This window comes from Lutjanus erythropterus, chromosome 14 (assembly GCF_056507025.1).
Source record: "Lutjanus erythropterus isolate fLutEry1 chromosome 14, fLutEry1.hap2, whole genome shotgun sequence".
Classification (NCBI taxonomy): domain Eukaryota; kingdom Metazoa; phylum Chordata; class Actinopteri; order Lutjaniformes; family Lutjanidae; genus Lutjanus; species Lutjanus erythropterus.
In genome coordinates this window covers 15,234,268-15,258,975 of record NC_139330.1, presented here as the reverse complement: position 1 = coordinate 15,258,975, position 24,708 = coordinate 15,234,268, and the positions used below count along the sequence as shown (strand labels likewise).

At 39.8% G+C, this 24,708-nt stretch overlaps 2 protein-coding genes across 3 annotated transcripts; one reads left to right on the top strand and one right to left on the bottom strand.

Moving 5' to 3' along the window:
• Positions 1 to 2,049: 2,049 nt before the first annotated feature.
• Positions 2,050 to 7,812, bottom strand: got1 (glutamic-oxaloacetic transaminase 1, soluble). The gene is made up of 9 exons (XM_084735927.1): positions 7,591 to 7,812; positions 5,579 to 5,760; positions 5,372 to 5,495; positions 4,966 to 5,078; positions 4,769 to 4,873; positions 4,451 to 4,601; positions 3,906 to 4,071; positions 3,671 to 3,813; positions 2,050 to 3,309 (listed from the first exon to the last, which is right to left on the bottom strand). The coding sequence occupies exons 1-9, from the start codon at positions 7,697 to 7,699 to the stop codon at positions 3,170 to 3,172; spliced, it is 1,233 nt and encodes a 410-aa protein (XP_084592053.1). The 5' UTR covers positions 7,700 to 7,812; the 3' UTR covers positions 2,050 to 3,169.
• Positions 7,813 to 19,915: 12,103 nt separating this feature from the next.
• Positions 19,916 to 22,868, top strand: nkx2-3 (NK2 homeobox 3). Of its 2 annotated transcripts, XM_084735724.1 has the most exons (3): positions 19,936 to 20,078; positions 20,241 to 20,580; positions 21,745 to 22,868. In XM_084735724.1, exons 2-3 carry the CDS (start codon positions 20,382 to 20,384, stop codon positions 22,386 to 22,388), a joined length of 843 nt encoding a protein of 280 aa, XP_084591850.1. In that variant the 5' UTR covers positions 19,936 to 20,078; positions 20,241 to 20,381; the 3' UTR covers positions 22,389 to 22,868. The 2 variants fall into 2 exon arrangements, with proteins under 2 accessions (XP_084591849.1, XP_084591850.1); XM_084735723.1 differs by having other exon boundaries at positions 19,916 to 20,580.
• Positions 22,869 to 24,708: the final 1,840 nt, after the last annotated feature.

Here is a 24,708-nt window from a genome sequence, read left to right as displayed (position 1 = left end):
CAGGATAACAAAGAAACACAGAACAAGAAGGCTGCATTTTTTTTTAAAAGCACAAGGGGATTTCAGAAAGGGTCAAAGGTCAATGAAGAGGGCACAGAGGGCCATATAATGCTGCTCACTGAAGGAAGATTTTAAGCCATTGTTCTAGAAATAATTTATTACTGCAATAATAAAATAATAATACAATCCAATTTAAAAATGTGAGTGGAAGCTGCAGTTTAGGCTGGACTAAGCTCATCTCTTGGCAGGCACACTGCTCCACAGAACAGAGAGAGTGCGAGATATGAAAGCGGAAAGCAATATGACGCACGCTGACGTCAAGCCACCACCTACCTTCAAACACACACACACACACACACACACACAGGTGGTGTTTGGGGACACTCAGTGAAATAATTCACTCTGCCTGGTAAGGCCATTGAAGTACAAAGGATACTGCACTGCTAAGCTATTCACACTGACCCCTCTATGTACACAGAACATGCACAGGGAAGTCTTTTGATCTGACTACCGACTCTGAGCGAAGAGGATTTGTGTGAATCAGAAACGCTCACAGCTGAAGGCTTTGAGAGATGTTGCAGGTGGATAACACTGATTTGCATTTGTAATGGTTGATATAATGTTTGCTTGGGATAAAAAAAAGACATTTTGTAATGTGAAATTCTGAGGATTATACGTTACCCAAAGATATCAAGAGAAAGACAATATGATCTACACAAGAGATAAATTACTAATAAATTAAATGAACTATTACTCTTGTCTACTTTGTTTTGTTTCTGCTGTTTATACTTGTCCAATTTAAACTGTTATAAAGCCTGTAAACTTATTTTTGAATCAAAGTCAGTGACCGTAGAAGGAAAATAAATAAAGTAACACTGACCATGAAGGAGTCTTTATGAAGGTTTAAGACAGATTTCATGAATGTAATTGTGTCTTTTTTAACATTAATAATAACATGAATCCAGCCAGTAATGTCTTTGGTATGACACCTTGACATTATCCAAGACAACATAACCTGTTAATGTCTTTGTTTTGGTGACTTGAAATTTTGAAACTTTCACTGTCTCTATCAACATTTTTAACATTACATTAAACTGTCATATGTGGTTGGTTTTCACATTAGTTGTCATGAGATTATAAGTGCATTATAAGTGTGTCTGTGAATATTTTCCTTCACATCAAGTCAAGTGGTGCATTTTGGACTTGCCATAAAAATATCATTGTTTTATTACACTTACTATAGTACTAATTTCCTTGAGTTTGACTAAAGTGGTGCAATTTGGAAAGATGTCATTAAATGTTATAAAGCCAGTTTGACAATAGAGTACACAGTGCAGACATTGACAGGTTATGTTGTCTTAGTTACTGTAAAGTTGTCATAACAAAGACACTTTTGACTTGGTTAATGTCAAGATGACAAAAACATTATTGCATTAAAACTGGCATGACTGACACTTAATGACAACAGTCATGAACACTGATAGAGATTCATGTCTTTGTTATGATAACTTGACATTAATCAAGACAAAACTGTCTTTAAGTCAACTGTCATATGTGGTTGGGTTTGACACTGGCTGTCATTATAATGTGTCATGTGTTTTTCTTGATCTCAAGTAAAGTGGTGCATTTTAGAGTCATCATAAAATACTTTTGTAATGGTGTCATTAATAATATACTGGACTTCAACTAAAGTGGCAACGCTTGGACTTGTCATATAGATGCCATTAAATGTTATAAGGCCAGCTGTTGACAGTTATTTTGTCTTGGTTAATGTCAAGTTGTCATAACACATACCTCTAAAACAATGTCAAGTTTGCAATAAAAATTAGGTAAGTGACCAAATGACACTTAATAACAACAATCTTGAACATTAATAAAGACTCCCACATGTTCATGACTGGGGTCATGACATGGTTATGACACTGTAATGACAGTTTTATGCACACCCTTTGTATTTTTCCCCTCTACACTCACTTCAAATGATTTGTAAAGGCTGTGGGATACATACAAACCTCATCAATTCAATCATAAATGACAACAATACAAACATACTGTTAATAGTTCTTTATTGGAATTGTTAATTTGTCTCTTTAGACTGTCTGATGAGAACATTTTTAGCTTGAATTCGTTTGCCAAACAGTATAACTGCTTTATCGGTGTACTGTGCATAGTGATACGACAGCAAACTGGTTGATCATTAGTGTGTTTGTGCCACTGACTGGGACTCTTACATAATAGTGCACCAGTGCTACGAACACACAATCGCTGTTCAAACTCAACATTCACTTGTCAGGTGTTTGACTGAGCCAGAGACATCATAACATTGAGCTGGCTGCAGAAACCAGAGATTATTCTGGAGTCACCACACCTGTTAGGATGGTTCAGTGCTATTAATGCTACATTAATATAGATTAAAAGTGAGGTAATTAGTAGAGCCCCTTTGGGCAGAAGACAGGATCATTAATAAATTACACAGTTCGCAAGTTAAAAATATCTTCCTGAGAACACTCATCTCTCCTTCACATTGTATCCAGCAATAAATGTAAAACTGCTGCTTCATTCATGATAGAAGTGGTAAAAACTTATAACATGTAATATAATTAACGCTACATTAAGTCAGTTTGGTCATATTAATATTATTCAAGAGTTCATAACAACTATTAATCATACATGCTAATTACGACCAGCTAAATAAAAGTGGAAATGTGTCATTAACACTTGGAATGGATGAATCATAAGAGTGACATTAAACATTTTTAGACATTAGGGTCAGCACTGCTGAGGTAATTGTAACACAGTCACAGATGTACTAACCTTCTAAAAGGTCCTGGTTGTGACACAAACACTAACAGTAAACCATATGTCAAAAAGCAGAGTACAGACTATAAGTAGGAGACCAACACGAAGAAAACTGGGACAGAGTAAAAACACAGTTACTTGTTATTGAATCATCTTTGTGCGTTTGGATAGAATTAGGTCCAGGATGTGTTCAGCTTAGCTTAGCACAAACACTGAAAGGAGAGGGGGAAACAGGGCTGTTTGTAAATTTGTGCAAATAAGAGTTTATGTTTGCTCCAGGAAAACCGCAGAACACAAACGCTTTCCCTGGAATCAGGTGGCTCAGGGCCGGGCAGGAGGAAGTGCTGAGAACAGTGGGTAGTGTAGTCATCTACTGGACCGAGGTGACGGCCTCGTGGATGGACTCAGCCACGTAGTCTATGTTCTTGGTGGTCAAACCGCACATGTTGATGCGACCACTGGCCATTAAGTAGATGTGTTTCTCCTTCACCATATATTCAACTTGTTTGGCTGCAGGAGATGCAACAGAAGCAGATTTAACTTTTCATAGATGACATTTACTCATTACTAAATAACTGCTTTTTAAAGCTACAGCAGGAGCTGCAGAGAGCAGAGGACATGATTCAACTTTATAATGGATTACACCAAAACATTATATATATATTTGACAGTTATTTCTCATGTTACAGCAGGACAAGAGAAAAATAAGACCTTTATTAAGGAAATTCAATACTTTGCAAACATAATTTCATATTTTTATGTTTTTGTTAGTCTTTTGTTTTGTTTTGGATTTTGTCTTCTTTCTATGTGGCTGTGTGTGTGGTGGTGTTGCTGAGCTGTGTATGTGTCTGTATACAGTCTTTGTACTCACGGTTGAGGCCTGTGAAGCTGAACATGCCGATCTGCTCTGTGATGTGGTCCCAGGTGCCTGGCGTCCCCAGAGCCTGGAGCTTAGCTTTCAGCTGAGCCCTCATCAACAAAACCCTGTCAGCCATGGTCTTCACATTGTCCTTCCTGGAGTCAAACACATAGAAAAGACTTAACTCCATATCAGAAAATACATTATTTTATGTAGTGTTCTTTTCATAGGGATATTAAGTGCTGACCATTCAGAAAAGAGCTCTGGTGAGTTCAGAGTGATGGCGACAATGCGAGCTCCCTGAGACGGTGGGTTGGACCATGTGGTCCTGACAATCTTCTCCATCTGCGACAGAATTCGTTTCAGGTTGTCTTCGTCACGAGCCACGATGGTGAGATTACCAACACGCTCATCTGAGAGAACAAACACACAGACATGTCAAATATAAAATAATATGGTAGCTATTACATTATTTACCTGTAGATGGCAACACTGTCATATGGACACCTACTGCATCTGTCTTAAATACTGCTGATACCTTTTAGCAAACTGAGTTTTAGTCATGTGCTCTGTTGATCATACAGACAGTATTTTGTCATGTTTGAAAATAAGACGTGGATTAAGATTATTCCTCTTTACATAATTTTCTCTTTTCAGTAAGTATATGTGAAACTGATATCTTGTGCTTTCACTGTAGTAGTAGTAGTTTGTGGCCATTGTGAAGACAATATAAAAAATGAGAAATGAAAAAGAAGAATGATGAACAAATCAATGCACCCAGGGGTCACTTACTGTAGAGGCCAAAGTTCTTGGAGAACGACTGGGCACAGAACATTTCAAAGCCCATGGAGACAAAGTAACGGACCGCCCAGGCATCTTTTTCCAGACTGCCTGAGGCGAATCCCTGATAAGCTGAGTCAAAGAACACAAACAGCTTCCTCCTCTGGAAAAGAACAGGATAAAAGATCAAACAATCAGCACACTGCGATAAATGTTTAACATGCAAAACCATGTCCTGTTTGAACCGGTACTTATATTAGTGGTGATTGCTAAGACAACAGCACAGACAATGTGTTGGATTGTATTTGTGGACGTTTAGGTGTATAATACCATCATGACTTCAGCAATCTGCTTCCACTGCTCCTGTGTGGGGTCTGTACCAGTTGGATTATGGGCACAGGCATGCAGGACAAAGACGGAGTGCTCTGGACAACTCTGTGGGAAACAGAGAGAAGAAGAAGAACAAATACTATAAACTCCTCATGAAAATTACCGATGATTTAAGCAGTATCAGTCACACAGTTCACCTCCAAGTCACCAAGGAAACCAGCCAAATCGAGGCCCCTCTTCTCTGCGTCCCAATACTTGTATGGACGGACATCCTCAAAGCCAGCATTGGCAAACACAGCATTGTGATTTTCTGAAAAAACAGTAAGAAAAACTTCATGATTGTCATTTTATTGTTTATATTTCCTCTGGATAAAATATTGTGTCACACGTACAAACTGATAACAAATCAAAAACACTGATAACCTGTGAGTCCTGATAGAACACACTATTGTGTCTGAGTCTAAAGTCTATAGTAAATCTATAGAGGTCTGTGTAAACTATTCAAAGATCAAAGTCCTTGAATGAGGAGCTACCTTCTAGGAAGAAAGTTCATTTCCACTCTGTGCTACTCCACTGTTTGTCTTAGTTTATGCATGCATTTACCCCAGGTAGGTGCGGACACATAGATGGGTGTTTTGGTGTTGTTGTTTCCGTTGTGGAAACGTCTGAGAAACTCTGCGCCCATCTTCAAAGCACCTGTACCACCCAGACACTGGACAGCCCCAACCTGTCAGTGACAGAAACAGCAAGTTAGCTTAAATGAAAATAGGTTAAAATTTGTAACATACTATCATCTTTTACTATACAAACCCTGTTCTCCTGAATGGCAGGACTGTTGTCTCCCAGTGCAATCTTGGAGGCAGAGGATCTGAAGTCAGGCAGGCCCAGGATGGGCAGGTACTCATGGTTTAGCCTGTCATCATGCACAATGATCTTTTCCACCTTTTTCACCACTGGCAACACCCATGGCTGGCCTTCATCTGTCCGATAGGCTGCAAGGAACAGTTTAAGAAAATTAATATTATACAAAATAGTGTGGAAAAGAGCAATATCTAAATAGCAGAATCTGGGAAAATGTATGATAAAACAGCATTGTAATGAAGCACTGTAGTGCTGCAGAGATGCTGCAGAGATGCCTTGGTCTACAGATTTTGTCCAGTCGGTTCATCTCTTGATTCACCATGATATGGTCAACAGAACTCTTTTGTTTTCATTAAAGAAGTTCAGTGCATTTGGACCTGGGTCAAGTAACAAGAATGTAAAGCTGACCCTGGAAAGATCACATCAGAGATACTGTAACAGACTTGCACTTTCATTTGTGTGTGTTTTAGCAGACACTGTCAACATGCTTTGCAACTCCCTAATAAGGTCAGGCTAAATATCATACACAGTCAGTTTCTTTTTTTATCCACTGGCAGGACAGACATGACCATCTGTAAAAATGAATAATCCACCTTCAGCTGATATGACATGGGTTGCAACTAACAAATGAGATAAAGAAAAGCAGCAAATCCTCACTACTATTGATGAATGGCCTACTTGATGACTTTTAATACACTAGACATTGCGTGGCCTACATTTCCCAGCTGCCCTGTGGCTGAGGACCATCTGCAGCTCTGTGTCTTGCAGGGAGTAGGGGATTATAAGGCCTCAGCCTTCTGTACTAATCATGGGACTCAGGTAGCTTTGTCCTGCCATGCAGTGCCATTAACATACTGCAGAAAGCAATGTCTCACACTGTTCCTTTGCAATGTAAGCAGCAAGGATTACTGCTTTTAATACGATTAACACTGAAAACTGTTGTGCTGAGGACTGAAATGTGCCATAATTTGCTTGCTTCAGGAGAGAAGCCATGCATATTTAAAGTCCTGCGGGTAGCTTGTTCCTGCAGCATGAGAGAACAGTAATCCAATCGGCTCACTGGACCACAGAGAGAGGTTACTGTGCAGAGTTGCAGCAAAGAGAGGAAACCAGAGTGGATTCTTTGTGCGACATATTACATAACACGGATACATTATCAACAGAGCTGCAATCAGTGGCCGGTGTGGAATGACTGAACATGACTCATCTGAACATGGATTAATCAATCAGCTGTATTTACTCTCTACAGAGTCTGATGAAATACAGTCTCATTTTCATAAATTCATGTCAGTCGGAAGGAAGCAATTATAACATTCATCAGGGCTGTAACGTTTCTGTACACAAGCCATTTTAGAGACATTTACCCACAACAATTTGCTGGATAACGCTGCGTTACAGGTGTCACACAGAAATATGTGACCAGTCAGGTCGTCGCGTCTAGAGGAGAACCCCAAACCCACCAAAGGTCTCGCGAGAGTTATAATTTTAACCCATACCACAATCTTTTCCTTAGCCCTCACTACGCGTTTTTTTGTTCCCAGATCTTACCCACAGCGTTGTCATTTAATAAGATATGATTATTTTGTACAAAATCCGCGATAAAGAAACATTGCGAACAAACCTCGCGAGAGTTTCACAACTCTCACATCTTGGGTTCCCTTCTACACACAACACGTTTGCTGTCAGCGCTATCAAAATTCGTGACCGTACATAAATACAGTATGTTCATTTTTTGGTAACACCTTTATATTTATGACCCCATCAGAATGCTGTATTCTTTGGGTTAACAGCGATCAGAATTTGTGTCATAATTTTGAATACTAAGGCGACATATTTTGCTAATACCATCTAGCTTCGTTAGCTAAGTTACCATTAGCTGGAACTCTAACTGGTTGCTCGGGGATACCGTTACCATGGCTAGCAATATGACTGACTCCATGACATGTCGTTGGACAACTCACCTCCTACTCCGAGGTTCACCTTCTTGGGAAACTGGTCATTGTTGAAGTCCTGCGTTAGCTTGAAGACAGCTACAGGGGCTGCTTGAGGGACCTCGCAAAACACAGACATAGCTGCTTTAATATTTTACTGGTGGCTGTGGCAGTGACAAGCGCTTAACCTACCGGGACAGCTAACGGGAGGAAAGAAGACTTTCACCTTCAACTTGGATTTGGGGAATGTAAAGTGGGAGTGAGCATATTCACCAATAGAAATCTGGTTTTATCTGTCAAACCAATCCCAGCTCTGATCCCAGTCAGGTCAAAGTTCAAGGAAACAGACGCAGAGGGGCTGTTGACCAATGAATACCTCCGCAGCATGACTGACAAATGTCACAACAAATGTCTGGCCTTGAAAATAGGTGGGGTCAAGATTTGTTGCAATGCAAGATTTCGCCACAAGGTGGTGCCAAAACCTTGTTAAAGATTGAACAGTGTCAGGAGCTTCCAGTGGGATCTGACCAGAACTACTGATGACATGAGTTTGATCTGCACACTGTCAGTTATGTTTTTCATTTAAGTATAGATAAAATAAAACACATCAAGGCCAAATGACTCAGACAAAATCTAATCCTGCAGTACAGGCTCTGTGTCAGAAAGCAAAGCTGTACATCCCATCATAAATTTCAATTTGATCCCTAACTGAACAGACCGCGTGGGCTCAACGCAGTTTGAGTGAGTGCATGTTAGACTGTGTAAATGAGTCTGTGCAAGGATTTCCATCTGTTCTGTCCTGAAGGCCTCAGCTGAGCTGTGGTGTAAACACGCCGGCTCCTCTGTGCTCTCCCCACAGCTGTCTGCAGGAGCTGAAGTGGTTGATAAATGAGGGCCACTCCAGCCTGCTCTCCCCTACCAGGAGACCGGCTCCGTTGGAAAGCTTTTCGGCCACACTGGAGGCAGGATTCAGAGGCTCTTAATGTTTCTGTCTGGTAGAGAAGGAGCTGTTGGGTGGTATGAACCAGTTTGTGTAGTTAAACTCAGCAATGGTGGAATACATTAAGTATTTTGAGGTACATGCACTTGACGCAGGTATTTCCCATATTATGTTATACTTGTACTCCACTACATTTATCTAACAGTAGTTACAAAATATGCATTGATGTACTATTATAAGCCAAACTACATGGACAGTAGTTTTAAAATCAAATCATCATTATGTGAATGATTTGGCAATAAGCCATAAACTGAATGAATAGTTATAATTTGATTATTGAACTTTTTGTGGACAAAAACATTTCTGGAGATTCTGAGATTTTTAATGTTTAATAGATCAGTCCATGCTCGCCCTAAATACTTCTGTCAGGAGAAGAAAACGCCGTGTGTGGACCGACCGAGGTTGCGTAAGCCTAATCAATATTTACATAAAGTAATAATGGATCAAACGACTACATGTAATGTGAAACAGATCACTTAACTCTGCAGTCCCCTCAACTGTTCAGTGTTTTATAGTCTTTCAGCTCAGTCTTTTGTTTTATCTGGCCCATAACTTCACGGTCTTGGTTCTGTCTCAAGGCTTTCATCAGGCACCTATTTTCAGTGAAAATGCTCTACAAAAAGCCCCACTGTAGCTACTTGCCCATCTCCAAACAGAGACAAAGTTAGCGACTAGCTGGTGAACACAGGGAACACAGCAAAAGAGGCAAAAAACAGAGGAAATGCTGGATTTAGAGTTGTCAGGTGAAAAGAAACACAACTTCTAATGAATATGTATTCAGACAGCTGTTTATACTGTTATAAGGTGTTAATAGAGCCAAAAAAAAAAAAAAAAATACTGTTTGAAAATCTGTGATTGTATATTACATTTGTGGTTAATAGGCCATTAAATAATGCTTTACAACTTAGTAATATAATATTAATAAGGACAACTTTTTAAATTGTTAAAAATACATTTAGCTCATAATTCTGCATTGTTAAGGTTAATGTTAAGGGGTTAATAAATTGCTTTTGATCCTGATACTCTGAAGCTTTATTAAAGAAAACTAGTCGTCTAATGGTGTGATTTTCCTGATGGTTTAACGAGCAGGCTAAAAAGATAAAACATGTCATTCTTTTGAGGGATATAAACTGGCCATGTATCTTCACATAGTGATAACCCAAAAGTTGTCCTTAACAATGGATTATTTCTGATTTTTAAACCATGAATAAAATATCAGTGATGCTTTATAAACCCCTAATAATATCTAGTTTACAAAAAGTGGTGCAATTAATCCTGAAAACAGTTATGACAGTGTTGAGTTGCTATCTTCCCCTCTTTTTTTTTTGTTCCAGATGTTGCTCACTTTCCCCATACCTGGTACCACCCCCACTCATCTCCTCGCTTCACTTTGACAGTAGATGTTTTCATTCTTTCCGACCAGGTGAGGGTGTCTCCGATGTTAGCTATCACTGTCAGCTCTGCAATTATGGGATTTGAGCTCCCAGAACAAGGCTCGGGGGCCCAGGGCAGGGTTTGGTGTGTACGTACCGGGGAGGCCCCGGGACAACGGTCTGGCCTGTGATGTGAAGTGTGAGTCAGAGCAAAGAGTGACAGGAGTAGCCTCTGGCAAGACAGTGCCCACAGGGGGAGTGTGTCACATCCAGATCAATGAGTTGGTGAGCCAAACACTCACAGGCACTGTCTCTGCATTTCCTTGACAGTGACATGTGGAACATTTATTTTGGCATCTACCGGTGTAATGCAAATATGACAAAAAAAAAAGAGTTGTGCCAACAAGGTTTCTTTTATCCCAGTGTTTTCATTTTGCACGCACGTTAACATTGTTGCTGTCGGACGCTGACACTAAAACACACAAAGGCACGCATTCAGACACAAGACAGTCACATTCCTGCTGTGGTATCACTGAAACACAAAAACAGGAGCGTGTGCACACACACACTGCAGCACATTCCAAGGGGGACGCTGCAGCGTTGCTCACATGTTGCGATGGCCTCTGCGTCTGTGGGTCAGAGAGCTGTGGTGAGTGACCACCTTTTTAGCTTTCCGCCTTGTTTGTTTTCCAAAGACAGTGTCATCAATTCTCTAACAAGGGACTAGACACAGCAACAACAGAGAGCTCGGGACCTCCCTGCTGCTCCCTGTGTAGTCCAATGACTGATGGAGCGTGCATGCAATAACACACATCAGTGCTCTGTGCATCTGACTTACATTCCCACTGGTGTATTTGTGTGTATGTCTGTGCACATTTTTGTGTTTTGTGTGTACATACCTTTATGTGCTCCATTTGATATCATGACATGAAATCTACTTTTTTTTTTTTTTTTTTGCATGCAAACATATGCCCATTGCTCTACACGCATCTGATTACAGACGTGTTGCATGTAGACCTGAAGTTAACATTTTAGAGCCTGTACGAGCACAGACAACCATCTGAGTGTCAGAAGTTGTTGGTTTAGTGTATTCAAATGACATGCAAATTAGACTTGATAATCCCATAATTACATTGGAAAATGCAAATTCTCACACATCACATCAGTAATACACCTACGGCTATTTAGATTTTAGAAGTGAAAATACATGAATGTCACATCCGCAACCAGTTTCCACATCAAAAAAAAAAAAAAAAAGTAGTAAAAAGTAAAAATTGTTGTTTAAACTCAGACAAAGGCCACACGCCATCTGAGACGGTTTACTCAGAGAAATACTGACAATCACAGTCACTATATGAGCTACTCGCACAAAATAAAGGAATAATTTAGCATTATGGGAAATACTTCTTTTCATTTTCTTGCTATGCATAGGATGACAGGACTGATGTTGATTGTGTGCTAACAGAACGCGTTCATTGAGCAGGCTTCTGTTTTTGTTGGACACTGAACTGAATATTTGCAGCTAATCAGTGTGAACATGAGTGTTGCGAACTGCCCTGAAAGTTTACAACGCCAGGGATGGCTAGTTTAAACAGATTTCAGTTGTGGCATCAGACACTTCTTGGGAAATCATCAAAAAAAGAGTAAGACCATAAACAACCTGCCACAAAGTTCCTCCATCCAAGTCAAACTCATAGCATTTGTCAACGACCTTTGTTACCTTTGTTTCCCAACAACAACTTAACAGACTTGTACTAGATTACACTACCTTGAAGCAGCTCATTAAAACAATTATATATATATTTATCGTACAGACGAGAGTATCAGTCTTCTCATCAAACTCTTGTCCCAAAATGTAGAAGGTCTGGTGTGAATGATTTACAGGAATTTATTGACAAAATACAGCATCAGTTTGAATGTAATATTCATAAGTATGTTTTTGCAGTGCAGATGGTTATGGGTGAGATAAATGCACAACTTGAAAATATTCACTGTAATATATGTAATAGGGGACCTCTGCTCCGTTTCTCTACCAGTTCAGGAGTCTGTGGCCTCCAAAATGTTAAAGACTCCCTGCTTTAATGATAATAATAAACTTAATTTCTAAAACTTTGCTTAAACAAAGTTATTAAGTGATTGAAAGTAGAACTAGATGCTACTGCTACACATTTCTAAGAAACTTTATATGTGTTTTTAAATGGATACTGTTCACATATTTGATCTGAAGATTTGACTTTGATCATCATTTTGACAAGTTTGATAAAGGTTTGCTAATATATATCACTCACTGCTTTTCACTGATATGGCCTTTACCCCATAAGTCTGGGTGGAACCTCAAACACAAGGTCTACACAGTGTGCTTTTCTAATTGATTGATGTTGTCTTTTGGCCAACTCAGGCTCTCCAGACCTCAGCTTTATACAAATATGCATGCAAAGAAACAAAGACAGGAAGTGGAAGACTCATGTCTGAATTTTTACCCCGACTGCTTATTTTTTGTCTGCATAAAAAAGAAAGAAAACTGCCACTGAAATGATGATCACGAAGCGTGACTATGTTATGTCTAATTATGTGATGTTTTATTAATAATACACATGTTGAGATCATTTCATTTTATTCTCACAGAGAGGTCAGAGGTCAAGTTCAGCTACAGAACAGGGACTCAATATCTCTACGAGGGCGGATGCCTGCAAACACAGGGGTTTGGATCAAAGTCAGCCAGTTGAAGGACAGACTCCATGTTCATTACGCCACATTCAGTCAAACTAATGACCGCCATTATTAATGCTGTAAGACAGGAAACTGAAACTGCATTACTTGGTATTTTATACAGTAATTATTTACAAAAATGAGCTTTACTCATAAGGAGTACAAGTTTTGCGAAAACAACCCGTCACTTTGATAAGGTTACCACCATGGTTGCTGGAGAGACAGTAGCATTTTCTCTCAAGGATGTTTACCTCTCGAAGCCAGGATGCATGCATGGTTTTATTTTACAGCAACATTGTCTTTCCCAAGAGAGCCATTACTGCCTGAGCAAGTTACAGAAAAGTCCCTCCAGTAGTAGTGAGCTGAACTTGATTCAACCTCTTGGTATTTTTAATGTTTTCACCAGCTTGAGCCAAGTAGGGCAGAAGATACGAGCAGAGGGAACATTTAAGGTCCGCCTCCCTGCAGCGACTTTATCTACACGGCCCGTGTGGCAGCGGAGAGGATAAGCATATTTAGGTTGCACGTTTCCTCCCAAACTACGTTCCCAACACCGTAGATCACAGACATTACAGCCCTTACATCCCCTTGTTAGCCCTCATATATACAAACACACACCTGCTGGGGCAAGGCCGTCTGGGAGAGAATTACAGCAGGCTAATTTATAACACCCATGGGAGGGCAAAGGGCAGGGGACCCAGACTGGCCTGACCTCACTTCCTCCTTTCATGGTCTCCAAGTTGCGCCACCGATACACAGCACAGGGTTTTCAAACATGTCGACCTCTTACTTCTTGTCTTTGAAACAATTCTCCTAATTAAGATATCTTTTTCCTATCCTGGTTAACACAATGAGCCCTGAGGGACTGTTGCAACATGCATATTAGCTGTCACCTTTGGCCACTGTGGAAGATCTGGCACTTTCGGAGCCGAAAGTAAGCGGTTGAGAACCGGGTTTTACTGAAAATCTGGCCCCTGGGCTCGCCTCTGGCCTCCTCATTTCCTCCAGTGAGAAGGCGCTGTCATCCGTCACTCGGGCCCAGGCAGGGGCACAATAGCGCAGTCTGAGCCCTGGCTACTGACACCATCACATGGGCTGCTGATAAGACTCACCTTCCGGGACCCAGAAGAGCTGATCCGTCGCTGACACACAACAGTTTGGTCCTGTGCCATTCTTACAGATGACCATGAAATAAAAGGGAAAAGGAAAGTGCATTATGAGATACATGAGTCACACACACTCTGCATGGAGTTGTGCTTTCCTCTTTACTTTCAAAGCATTTTAATCTTTATGTTTTCATCACCTCCACACTACAGCATACTCTCCTAATGCAAGATTCTGGGGAAAAGCTATCACATCCAGCGGCACTATCCCATAACCAGTTAGCTGTATTATTATCCTAAGTGTAAAGGTACTCTTGTGACCCACAATGGATCTGTAACAAGTGAGAGACTCTGACATACTCTCTGCCTCAGAAACCACCGGTGACAATGCAGACGTTGAGGGTGAAGCTACTGCACCTAACACTGGCCATGCTACAGTACAGCTCACTGAATGTACTCTGTGGGTATCAGCCTGCCATTGGACGGCATCACAGCATCCGTGTTTTCAAAGTCCCCGGGAAACAACAACATCTGAGACAGCAACCAACACACTGAAAACAGCACCTTGGACACTAATTCTACAAATGTAAACAAGCTAGCAGTCATTTGGCCATTTCAAGCCCAGCGCTCCCTCCTAATGTTTTTCTTTATAGCAAAATGATCATATGAGGACCCAGACCTTTCTCCAGTGCCAAGGTCTATAGATCATTTTGAGCAACCGGGTCATGATTTCTAGAGAGACATCGCTGCTGAGTTTTCCAAATGTTTTTTGTGGCGCTTTGAGCAGCACAAGCTGAGTGCCATCTAGCTTCATGACACTGGACTGAAGTCAGACATCTATATGATCAATATCTCCAAAACCTGACAACTCAGACCAAAACAATCTAGACAGATAAATAGCCCTACACCCTTGAAGAAAAATTGGTATTTTTAATTCAGGGGTGAACTGTCTCTTTAAATCTCTAATAGTCAGGTTTGGACTCACACACAACATGGAAAACAGTGCACACACTTGAACTAATCTGTTTTCCTAATGTTACAATCCATTGTTGTTACTGGCTTATCATGAGCATGGGAAGATAAATGGAGAGTCGTACTTCACTGTCCTCATCATCACACATTAAGGCTGTTATAGTAACGCCTGTAAACAACCAACTCCTTTGTAAAGAGATGTTAAGTGTTCCTCTACAGAGCACTGTTAAGTCATAATAACACACACACACACACACACACACACACACACACACACACTCTAAGCAACCACAGTGCACCCACACACATGCTGGAGGTGTTGATGCCTTCTTTACACAGAGTTTACTACTGCGGTAAAGCCATCAGATACCAATCGCCTCTCAGCTTTACAGAAGCAGAGACCACAGGGGGAAAGATAATTGCAGTCATTACCAAGTCATCAAACTTCCATTCTGTGTTCAGGGATCTGCTGTCTTTAGAGAACATTCAGCGCTGCATCTCATCAGAGTGGATTGGTTTGTGGGCCTGCAGCTGCTGATACGACTATACACCTGCCACTCTGCGGAGAAGACACTGCTTCAACAGGTTCTAATATGGAGAGAGGAGGGAGTGAACAAGAAGAAACATGTTGAGCACGGCCTGGCAACGCACCAACTTTAAAGAACTCACCAGAAAGTGAATTGAGAGGAATGGTCAAAATTTGAGAGGTGGAAAGTGTTTTTAGTTAAATATTTTGATACCACTTAATTCACACATGACTTCATGAATGAAAAAGCATGAAACCATTCATGTAATACTTCATGAACTCTCAAGAATGCACAAGAATTAACCGAATCTCATGCATAACTTACTGTGAGAATAACATGCAAATTAATGCAACAACTAATGCCTTATATATATAAAAAAAAAGATCAGCATTAACTCAGCATTACTTTTTCATGACTTCATGATGTTAGTGGCCATTTAAATAAAGCCAGCCCTTCTGTATAGTTAGGCTTTTTTTTTTTTTTTTTTTTTTTTTGGGGGGGGGTCAAATGCAAATTAGATAAATATTTTGGACTCCATTTCAATCATATTATGTAGTAATGAAATTGTATGCATATTATGTATTTATAAGCAACAAATGATAAATACATTTCACAATTGTACCACCATTAACATTAATCACTGTTGCAGGTCATCAGTTGAACGGGCACAATAATGCTGATAGATCATACAGGTATTGAACCTAATGTAAATATACATATTTCATTTGTTCAAGTTAATTTAATTTTAATAAATAAACTTTAATTCAGTCCTTAAAATTAAATGCATTCACTGAGAGCAGTTTTCACATATTGTCTTTGTACTTACTCTGGAACATAGTAGCTCCATCAGGAGCAGCTACAGCTGCATGTTCTTTATGTGAAATTAAAAACTGATCTTTCAAACTGAGAAAATGTAAAAAGAAATCAAATTTGTCTGTAATGTTTGTCAGCGTGACTTAACAGTTATTGGTTCAACTTAATATCTAAAGCTTATTGGATATGTTTGCTCAAGTACCGAATGCATATCAAATGTATTTCTTTTAAATCAATACGAAATTACCTCAACGTGTCTTTTCAAACTCAGTGAACTTAACCAACTTTGTAAGTTAAAACAAATATTTGTTATTAATGTGATTACAACACTGCTTAATGCTGTGACTGGTCAGATTTTACCCTGTTCCTTTAACTGCAGACTTACACATGAACATCATTAATAATTCAGAAATCATGATGACTGAAAAACCTTAGTTGTTGCATTAAAGGTAGAATCAGTAGGATTTCTCTGAGCTGTTTGTGAACGCACCAGAAAGATGTGTGATTGTTGCGTCTCACTCCCTGAACTGAAAAATGAAATACAACGTTTTGAGTTGGTAAAGCGTCGTGAAAACAACACAATGACAGAGAAAATAAGGAAATGCAGACAGAGGACAGAGTCTGCACTACAGACGCCACCACACACTTTTAATGGGTCATAAGTGATGATTGAGAGGATTATTTTCATATTGGTCTATATTTATTTTTTAAGGAAATTGTTTATTAGTTATTATTGTTTATTAACTAAACCATACATGAGATACTGCTGATTCTTGCATATACTTCATAGTCGATTAAGTATTACATAAGTGGATTCATGATATTTCATGTACTCTTACTGTAAAGTGTTATCAGCTACCTATTTTCCTCTTTGTTTAGAGTCCAGCAGAAATGTTCTCTGCAGCCTCTGCATTCCGTGCTGACCCGAGCTGTGGGCCTGACCTTACCCAGCTTATCACGATGATTCTCAGGTGAGGATGATGTATTGGAGGGTCGCATTCAGCACCGAGCAGCTCCTCGACACTCTCTGGGAGTCTGGGTTTTGTTACAGGCAGGAAACAGACTCTTCCGCTCCGTAAACAAGCCTTTCTGCTTGGCCACTTCGGGGCCGCCGGTGGCACGCGAGGACCCGCTGGTGATGGTCAGCTGTGGGACTCACGAGGCTGTGCGTGCCTGCGCGTTTGAAGCTGAAAAAGCCAATTGCATCATTGGCGTGTTCACCTGCGTCTTTGGCCCGTGACGCTCTGAATTCGCACAAATACAACCGCAGTGGCCCGTGAAGACTGAATTTCCTTAAAACCAGAATTTGTCTCATCTATTTCTCAACCTTAGTATTATTTATATAATAACAACCTGCACCTAAAAGACTTAAAAATCTCGAATTAGCCAAGTCTTTTTTTGTCAGCAGCCATTTTAACCTAAAATAGAAGGTTAAACACGTCTTACCAATGATACTAATTAGTTCTGTTACATTCAGGTCAAACAGAGTCAGGTTACTGCTGTTGTACATGTTAGGTCACTGGAGAGGCTCTGCTACACTAAATGGAACACCTGTCTTTAACCTACTATTTCATATCAATATAATTACCGTGGAAATGTCTATTTGTATCCAAAACACCAATCAAATTTCAGTTGCAAATTTAGTTTCGTTGTCGCCATTGTGCAGCCTAGGCTACATTGATTTCTGTGTTTAGTCTGTAGTCTCTGAATCATTGCACATAATAAACAGGAATGGGTAAATATTTAGGAAACAAATTAAGCCGATTTACTGCCTTTTTGGAGTATTTTACGAGCCAATACATCTCACTTAAGTCTTCATAAATTCCACCTAACTCCTGCAAAATCACCTCTGACAGTGTGAAGATGACCAGCGGTTGTCCTTCTCGAGAAAGAATATAAAGCAGGCTGTTCTCAACAATGATTGAAAGTAACCAAGTACCATTTTCTCAAGTATTGTGCTTAAGTACTTTTTTGTCATACTTAGTATTTAAATTTTATGCTACTTACTCTGCTACATTTCAGATGCAAATATTGTATTTTTAACTTACATTTATCTGACAGCTGCAGTTAGTGTTTTACATATAAAAAACATGATATGTTTGAATATCATAGGAAGCAGTATATATACTATTTTTCTGTTATCATAATCTATCCAGTGTTATCTAAAATTGACGATACATTGACAAACTGCAACATTAAAGTCTGAAACAAAAGCTCGTATTTGTAAGTGATAAAAACAGGATAATAGAATAATATTCTGTAATAATACAACACTATCAAAGCAGCCATTCTGCATATAAACACTTTTTTTTTTCCTACTTTAGGTACATTCTGCTAATAATACTTAAATACTTTTACTTTACATTTTTAATTCAGGGTGTTACCTTACAATAAAGTATTTTATTAGTATTTCTTTATTTTAGTAAAAGATCTGAGTATCTTCCACCGCTGGTTTTCAGTTGTGTCACAAGGCGTAAACTCAGCTGACTATCCAAAATCTGCATTTATTTTCGCTGGAGCACATTGCTCAAACCTTGTGTACACTCCGCAGACCTAATGCCTTTCCCTGCTTTTTTTTTCACGCCACTTAAATGGTCCATTTTAAAGACATGGATCTCCAGAAGAGGGGAAGACGCTGCCCTAATCTAAACAGCGCCTTGTTGATGGTGAGCGGATGAGATTATGTCGACATGCCCCTCTTTTCTTTCCACACAGTTTAGGAGCAGTGGGCCTTCAGACCCTGGCGCCTGCACTTGGCCACAGATTGGCGACAGAGGTGTCCCGTTTCATCAGCACGTTTTCTCCATGACACAAAGGTAAAAGTAAAGGGGAATTTCACATATATTTCAGTTAATTATTTATTAAGTAAGACAAGACATGTTGGGACTACTGATAATCTGTCTGATAAAATGAATCTGCGTCTTGTGTTACTGGAGATATTTTCTAATCGCGTAACATAATGCATTACTATTATTATTATTATTATTATTATTATTATTATTATTATTATTATTATTATTATTATTATCTTAAGTAATTTAGAAACAGTTTTTTTTTTTTAATTCAATTCACTGTTTTGCAGAGATATTCAAGCTTTCTATTACTTGTATTAATTGCACTACAATACATGAAACGAATAATGTCAATTGAGCAAAGTTTAAATAAAAGTAAAAAAAAAACAAAACAAAAAAAAAACCCTGGGGATTTTTCGGAAATACTGGCCTAATGTCAAGGGAAAGCATCATCGTGGCCAAATTTTTGTGGAAAAAATGCAGCCTTCTCGCTAAGGATACAGAAATAAGCACCAGAGCACTAAATACACATATATTCTTCTTGGCTGCTTGGATTGCCAGTTTTATCTCATTTCCCACAGTTGAGACATATTATCTTATCCATGTGTTGCCGAAGCAGGAAACGAAGATATGCCTAATCTTAAGACCACCGTAGTGATGATGGGAAGAAGAACTGTGAAGTCGTGGGACCATTCAGCACAGACAAGGAGATAATAAATGCTATTCAAACCGCTGCATAAACTCAACTAATATCTTATCAAATTAAAGATTTAGCTGTATAAACTTTTGAATAATATGCTACAAAATTAGAAGGATACAGCTATCTGTTTTCTGTTAGGAAAACAGAAAGCATGCAATAAAAATATTCCTTACCTTAAACACTTTAACTGTCTGAGGGGAGTCGCTGTTGTTAATAATATTTCATATATTAGGTCTATATGTCTTCCTGACACACACCAACACACACCTACAGAGAGGGAGGTAGGGAGAGAGTCCCTCCTCCGCCTCAGGACGTCACTGAAAGGGAGAGGACAGCATCTTGGCTGACCCAGCTCTGTCTCTAGATTACTGACTTTAGCCAACCAAACAGGATCGACCTCTCTTCTCTCTGTCTCTCTGTCAGCCCTCCAGGCTCAAGAGAGGGATGTCACAGCTGAAAGAAAGACAGTCCTCCTCGGTCTGCACGAAAAACAAGCAGTACGCCACCATTCTTCACGCTTACGCACGGGGTATTTACTTGTTCTTTTACGCGCCGTACGGAGACAAATTGGTCCAATTTAGGGCTTGTTGACTATTTATGTTATTTATATGTATATGTCATCTCTCGGTAGCTGGTAATAATGCTTCCTAGCCCGCTCATAACTTCTTCCTCCACGCCGTTTTCTGTAAAGGACATTCTGAAGTTAGAGTTGCAGCAACAATCGCAGCAGCACCAGCTCCAGTTCATCTCCTGCTTCGGTGTCTCTGGCGCGCTGTCACAGCCCGGGGCTTTCCCAAACAAGCCGTTCCGCTCTCACTCGCCGCCCTCCTGCATGCTGGCCGGCAGGGACAGTCCGAGTCCCATCAGCTCCGGCGTCTCGGAGAGCGAGGACAGGATGTCGTACCTGAACACGCTGACGGTGCAGGAGCGGCTGCAGGAGTCCGGTCTGCCGGTGGAGATGTTTGGAAACCCGGCGCAGAACCACTCTGCAGAGCTGCGGCTGGAGACCGAGCAGGAGGACCAGGACAGCAGTGAGTACATGTGTCTGATCATACGAGTGATGATGATCGCTGTCCTTTTTGTTGGTGATTAAATAATGTATAGACAGATCAGTCAATCAAAACTCTGGGTTCATTTAACTTAAAAATGTTTGCCTCACAAAAAAAGAAGAAGAAATAAAAAATAAACCAACAAAAACATTTTCTTCTGTATTTATTACGCCAAATGGAAACATCATAATACAGTTTGAGAAACAATTATTAGAAACAATTATTATTAGATATCATTTGTTGATGCGTAAATTACTATTAAACGTACACCTATCCTCGATGGTCCACTGTGTTTTTTGTTTATGTCAAATAAAAACATACATTTAGACCTTTAATTGCTTATTTTTGCTGATAATAATAATATAATTCAATACGAAACCCCTATATAGCATAGCCTATAGCAAGTGCCACACCTTTGATAATGAAGGCCCACAAAAAGGAGTATTGTTCTATGCTAATCGTTAGCTGCCACCTACTTAACTGCTGTGCATAAGGTTGCAGACATTTAATCGTTGTTTACATCTGCACTGATTTATGTTTGTTGAACAATCCATACAGTAAATCACTGAACAGAAATGCACAAAAGCAAAATGTGGAAACTTTCAATGACTGATTCACAGTTTATTGCATCTTAGCCAAATTAATGTGCATTTAATCGGCAGATCTGCAACTATAAAATATATTTACCTTTAATAGTGTAATTTCTGTGATCTCTAAGATCTGATCATGAAGTAGCTTAAGTTCACGGATGAATTTAGAAATAATTTATCAGTTTTTCCTCCTAATTTTCTCTTCTCAATAATTCCTTTTTGAAACTATCTTTCCAATTATTTCTTAATAAGTAGGCTACCTGCAAAAATGCTAATCCAGTATACTTTTACTTTTTAAAAAACAGAATATTTTAAGGTCACTACTGTGAAAATAATGCAAATAGGGTGCACAGAATAAAAAAAAAAATCCACAACAGAATTATTTGCTATGGAAGAACGTTTTTGCTACGTTTTAAGATTTTTTAAATAAATAAATCAAAGTAGTTTTTTGTTTGATTGCATTACAGATTCGTTGGGTGTTGGATTTTTTTTTTTAAATACTAAATAATTAGCATGTCTTGTTTCAGCTTTGATTAATCGTTTCTCCTCCACGCAGAGAGCTGTGGGACGCTGCGCGGTGACTGTGAGGATCCAGACTCGGACAAACCTGCAACCAAGCAGCAGAGGACCAGGAGGAAACCCCGCGTCCTCTTCTCTCAGGCTCAGGTGTTCGAGCTGGAGCGGCGCTTCAAGCAGCAGCGTTACCTGTCCGCCCCGGAGAGAGAGCACCTGGCCAGCTCCCTCAAACTCACCTCCACTCAGGTCAAGATCTGGTTCCAGAACAGGAGGTACAAATGCAAGAGGCAGCGGCAAGACAAGACTCTGGAGATGGCAGGTCACCACCATCACCACCACCACCCCCCGCCGCCGCCCAGGAGGGTGGCTGTGCCGGTGCTGGTGCGAGACGGGAGGCCTTGTCTGACTGGATCACAGAACTATAACACTTCTTACACGGTCGGAGCTCCAAACCCGTACAGCTATAACGGCTATCCAGCCTACAGCTACAACAACTCAGTGTACACTAACACTTACTCTTGTACTTACTCTAGTTTACCTGCTCTGCCGCCCAGCAACACCACCGCTAATGCTTTCATGAACATGAATTTGGGGAACCTTGGCGCACAGACGCAGAGCCAGGCGCCCCAAGGACCTGTGGTCACACCCTGCCAAGGAACTCTGCAGGGCATCCGGGCATGGTAGCGCTGTCTTTACGCACAGCTGGGACTGAGAGACCTCTCTGGACTCAAACATGTCAACCTGATCTGCTAATGCAATGAAAGCACAATTTAAAACTCTGGAACAGAAAGTGTGGGCCAGTTTGCTGAGGAAACCTTACCCCCGTAGACTGAGAAACCATGTATTGCAGCGCATTTTTCTCTGAGCCACAATGTATAGAAAACGTATTAAGCCTGCTGTTGCATTGAATGTTTCCGCTCAAAAAACTGTGCGTAATGTGGTCTATTGTGGTTCAAAATGGATGTTATCTGCGACAAAAATAGGAAGTGGAAATTGTATGGACACACACAAACACACGTTTCTATGCATAAGGAATATCCCATAATACTTAATTATTATGGGATATTATTATCAGTAACATCTCTAAAATTGGTTGCAAGAAAGAATAACAATATGGACCACAACTGCTCGATGCAATCTAAAGTATTATGCTTTTTTTTTTTTTTTTTTGTCTTTTTAACAGTGTGACCTGTGTTTGGCCAGTAACCTTTGTTTTTACTCTAAAATTAAATGAGATTGAACTGTAGTCTGTGTGACCTGAAGAAAAAGGACGCTTCTACGTAACATGGCTGTTTTTACGGTCAAATTGTGCGTAATCTCGCTGAAAATGACCACTGATGATGAAATTAAATGATACAATGAACAGAATGACACACGTGACTGTATTGTATTGTGCTTTGTGGTGTGTGTGTGTGTGTGTGTGTGTGTGTGTGTGTGTGTGTGTGTGTGTGTGTGTGTGTGTTCTTTGGCTTATTACCTAAACAAATCTAGAATACAATTATGTAAAAATGTACGTTTTCATGTCCAAATGGGACGTTTCTAACCCTGTTTGGAAGCATTTCAACATATGAATCTGACCAGGAAACGCAAATAAATTAATGTTGAGTTTATTCCTCAAGCAGAGACTACAGTTTCTCATCGTCCCAAGTCGTTTTTTGAGCCAAACAGTCTTTTTTTTTTTTTTTTTCTTCTGTGAGAAAGCTCGTGGTAGACTTTGAACTGAGACAAGAACCAGAAACAGAGAGAATTTAGAGGCGAGCTAATGTCCGGTCAGGATTCAGAGATGGACATTAACCAGACAGCCAGCAGCATCCTCGGGACACACAGAGCGAATAAACTCATTGAGCTGTGGATGATAAATATTGTTAGAAAATTTTGTCTTCGTTGATGCGTGACACTAAAATATATAAATCCAAATAATAATAATAATAATAATAATAATAATAATAATAATAATAATAATAATAATAATAATAGTGTTTTTAAAGATATGTTATTATATAATAATTATATAATAATTACCCACATTTCTCTCACTCACACACGTACCGTTGATAGCAGGATTTAAACACCTTCACCTCCGAGGCATGCTGGAATCCGCAGACACTATTAATGGAGATGAATGGCAACGTAAACAGAGTGTTTGTCTCCTCTGATAGCTTCACTGGCCACTTCCCCTGGCTACCGCACTGCCGGTAGGACATACCTGGTGTCAGCTCTAAGTGCTGCACAGTCACTAGTGTAAATAGAGCTGGCGACAGGACGGCGATGCCTGAGGACGCAGCGGCCTGGCCACGGCTGCTCTGACAGGCGCTGCGATCGCTATCTTGCTACGCTTCCAAAGATAGCAGCCCGGCTCATCGCTGCGCCAGGCGCGGTGGAGTTTCCCAAAACAAAGTCTCCAATGGCAACCACTCAAGGAGCTCACAAAAGAAGCAGAGGGCCCAAATATAGAGAAGAAATAGTGCGCAAAGAAGCTGGAGTAAAAGGCTCTCCCATTAGGTGGCCCTTTAAGTGTAGTCCCAGCTGCAAACATGGCATCAAATGTGGAAAAGACTGTCAAGACTTTTGCCAAATTATCTAAAATTTTAACTTGTTTAGTCAGTTAAACAAAATGCACTGTAAAAAATATACAGAAATTTCGTAGAATCAACTGATCTTTTCACATTAATTTAAAGTAAATACACAAGTTTTACTGATTAGTTAATTAGTTAAGTTAATTACATTTAAAACTACTATAAGTTTTTAAATTGTTATGAAGCAGTCTAAATGTAATACTGATGCGTCTATATGACCTGCATATGCTCAAGAAGATTATCTATTTCTTAATACGTGCCACCAGATCGGATTCTCTGTGAAACCAGATGAAGTTAGGGATATTAGTAAAGGGATATTTAGGTAAAATTTATTTTTAAGATTATATTTTGTGCGGTGGGAAAATTACCACTTTTGTCCATATGGGCCTCAAAAATCAACAAAATATGAAAGTTTCTTGTAGTAGGAT

Coding starts and splice junctions, on each gene's coding strand:
- got1 (XM_084735927.1), bottom strand. CDS start 7,699: ATGTCTGTGTTTTGCGAGGTCCCTCAAGCAGCCCCTGTAGCTGTCTTC. Junction 5,496..5,578: donor CTGCCATTCAGGAGAACAGG/GTTTGTATAGTA, acceptor TGTCACTGACAG/GTTGGGGCTGTCCAGTGTCT. Junction 3,814..3,905: donor CCAGAGCTCTTTTCTGAATG/GTCAGCACTTAA, acceptor GTTTGACTCCAG/GAAGGACAATGTGAAGACCA.
- nkx2-3 (XM_084735723.1), top strand. CDS start 20,190: ATGCTTCCTAGCCCGCTCATAACTTCTTCCTCCACGCCGTTTTCTGTA. Junction 20,581..21,744: donor GCAGGAGGACCAGGACAGCA/GTGAGTACATGT, acceptor TCCTCCACGCAG/AGAGCTGTGGGACGCTGCGC.